General features: G+C 52.1%; 1 protein-coding gene across 1 annotated transcript; it reads right to left on the bottom strand.

Moving 5' to 3' along the window:
- Positions 1 to 263: 263 nt before the first annotated feature.
- On the bottom strand, positions 264 to 1968 carry LOC138148849 (prolyl-tRNA synthetase associated domain-containing protein 1-like). The gene is made up of 2 exons (XM_069071747.1): positions 1729 to 1968; positions 264 to 741 (listed from the first exon to the last, which is right to left on the bottom strand). Exons 1-2 carry the CDS (start codon positions 1951 to 1953, stop codon positions 316 to 318), a joined length of 651 nt encoding a protein of 216 aa, XP_068927848.1. The 5' UTR covers positions 1954 to 1968; the 3' UTR covers positions 264 to 315.
- Positions 1969 to 2724: the final 756 nt, after the last annotated feature.

Genomic DNA, 2724 nt, shown 5'->3' with positions numbered 1-2724 from the left:
TCCTTTATATCTGTTCCTTAGCTGAGGGCCTTGTATGTAGGAAGTGCTTAGTAAATGTTGATGAATAAATGCAGATGACCTCCCAACTCTGGGATTTTGTGATGCCAACAGTTTAAAACAAAGGGTTTTCTTCTCAAGTTCCTTTGTCTCGAATGAACTTGTTAAAAATTCTATAAAAACAGAAAGATTCTTATGATTGGGGCTAAGGATACCACTCATTTTTCAACACTTTTTCTAAATTTTAAACAAAGGAAGTTTAAGCATTCTTGACAGTTTCCAAAGTTACATTTTATTCAAACTTGCTGGCCCATTACTTTAATCAAATTTTAATATTATAGGATCATGCCCAGTCTTCTTCACAAAGGTGAGAAAGTCATCAGGGCTCAAGCCCATTGTCGCTGTGTTTGTCATTGGGTGGAAGTATACCTTTTCATATCCACCTTCCAGAAAAGCAGAGTCCAGAACAAACTTCACATCTCCTTGGTCACAGAAGAGAGCCAGAGGTGTGGCACAGCCCTGGCCAACGTTTAGTTTTTCGAGCATAGACATTTCATCAGCAAACCTCAGATTGCCACTTCCAACACCAAGTTGCTTGGCCAGATCATTCAAGTTAATCTTCCTATCATGAAGGACTGTTACCAGCCAATAACTCTTCTTCCTTTTGTCTTTAAGAAACAGGTTCTTACTGTGTGCCCCTTTCAAGTGTTGGATATGAGGCATCATTTCTTCAACTGTAAATACCTATAAAATAATCACATGATCAGAAGATCATACTTGGTAAAAATAGACATTCTACTTACTGTGCAAAAATGATCAATGACAGGAATCGTCCACGCTATGAATTTCATGCTTCCCTAGTCCAAACGGGCATATTCTGCCCTCCTCCCCACTGCCTAACCTGCCGTGGGTCATTTGCTCTCTAGCTCTCACGTGCCCTGTCTTGTGTAGGCGCATGTGTATTGTGTATGCCGCCCTCGGCTTAGCATCTTCAGGGCCTGGACAACTTCAACAGCCCATGACCACAACTCTGGCAGACGTGGACCTTGCCCACACGCGGGTGCCGTGACAGCCCAGCAGGCAGGGGCCCAGTCTCGACTTTCCCCCAGCACCCAGCACAGTGCCCTTCAATGGATGCTGCGGACACGGCCCTTCGGCTATCCGCGGCCCGCGGGGCTCTTAAGAATCCGGCTTATTGTCGGATTATGAACCTTCCTCCACTTAGTGAAGGCCTTGACACTGGCAGAGGCCCCCCCTTTCTTTTTCTGGTCCTGTCCAGTTCATAAAAAAGGGCCGCCAGATGGCGCAGTGGATAAAGCTCGCCCGGAGTCAGGAAGACCTGACTTCGAACAGGGCCTCCGACACTAGCTGTGCGACCCTGGGCAAGTCACTTAACCCTGTCTGCCTCCGTTTCCTCATCTGTCAAATGAGCCGGAGAAGGAAATAGTAAAATTATGATATCTTTGCCAAGAAAACCCCACATGGGGTCACGGGGAGTCGGACCCGACTGAAAAACGACTGAACAACAATCCATAAAAAGTAATGCTGAAGGCGTCCCTCGGACTTATTTCCTCCACGATTCCAAAAAATTGAGTAAAAGCCACCCTAAATTTGTGAATCAAGCAATAGAAGCACCTCTGCAGGAGCAGTTCCCCTCCCTCCCCGCTGGCACACGAGGGCTCGCCCCAAGCTCGTGTCTGCTCCCGCCGCCGGCGCCGTGGGGGGCCTCACCTCGGGGTGATCCACGCTCACAGTAGGGATGGCCAGGTCGCGGAGCTGCGCCTCCAGGGCCGCACGGAGCTCCGGCCGGGCCATGGCGCCTGCCGCCGTGGCTGCCGGGACGGAACGGGGCCGGGGCCAGGGGAGGGCCGGGGAGGGGGCGGAGCGGGGGCGGAGCGGGGCCGGGGCCGGACCGGCAGGGCGGCTTCCCGCCCAAAGCTGCAGGAGCACCCCCATTCGCCTCGCTTCTCGCTGCAGTCGCTCCAATGCATTTGTCACTTATCAAAATGTGGCTCCCCAAAGCCGCTCTTCCCAGTCTGGTTGTGCTTCGTTCTAGACAAACTGGCCTTTTCGGTGCTGCTCGTGCGGGAGGCTCCACCTCCCACCTCCGGGCCTTTGTACAAATTATCATCGTTGAGGTGGAATGCTGTCCCTGCTCACCACTGCCTCCTTTGTCCTGGAGGCCCGTCTCAAGTGACACCCCTCCCTGCGCCCATTTGTTACACGCAGTGCCGGCCACACCACAGGTGTATATAAAAAACAAAACCCACCAAGTAAATTCTCGCTTAATCTACAACTCGAGGTTGCTAGAAAAAGACCCCGGATACGGGGAATCCTGAACTCGCCCGAATTCGGCATTGCCAGGAAAACCCCGCTCTTTGCAGAGGGCTGAGGTCCTGGACCTGCCTCCGCTCGGCCACGTGATTCCCTTGGCCTGGGCTGGGGTCTCTGGCGCCGGCAGAAGATGCCCTGCCCCGCACATCTGAAGCTAGGAGGCCCTTCTCCGACTGTGGAGGACAGCGCCTGGACCTGACTGACCACGGTCGCTACTTTGGCTGAATTCACACACAAGCTACCCCGGGGAGGAAGTGTCTAATAGATGCTCTTAAATCCTTTATCACCATCCTGTTTTTTCTTCCCTTGTTTTCTGTATCACTCCTAAAAGGGGGGGGGGGGGCAGAGGGGCAACACAACCACTCACACAAACTTGCTCATAGTCTTCAGAAC

This window comes from Petaurus breviceps, unplaced genomic scaffold, assembly GCF_028583685.1.
Source record: "Petaurus breviceps papuanus isolate PSGF00001 unplaced genomic scaffold, PetGlider_PUasm1.0 90842, whole genome shotgun sequence".
NCBI lineage: Eukaryota > Metazoa > Chordata > Mammalia > Diprotodontia > Petauridae > Petaurus > Petaurus breviceps.
The sequence above is the reverse complement of the archived record's forward strand: the minus strand, read 5'-3'. Positions and strand labels throughout refer to the sequence as shown.

Bases quoted from the DNA above. Each gene is read 5' to 3' on its own strand.
- LOC138148849 (XM_069071747.1), bottom strand. From the start codon at position 1,953: ATGGGGGTGCTCCTGCAGCTTTGGGCGGGAAGCCGCCCTGCCGGTCCG. The intron at 742-1,728 runs GTGAGGCCCCCC...ATTATTTTATAG, and splicing joins TGAGCGTGGATCACCCCGAG to GTATTTACAGTTGAAGAAAT.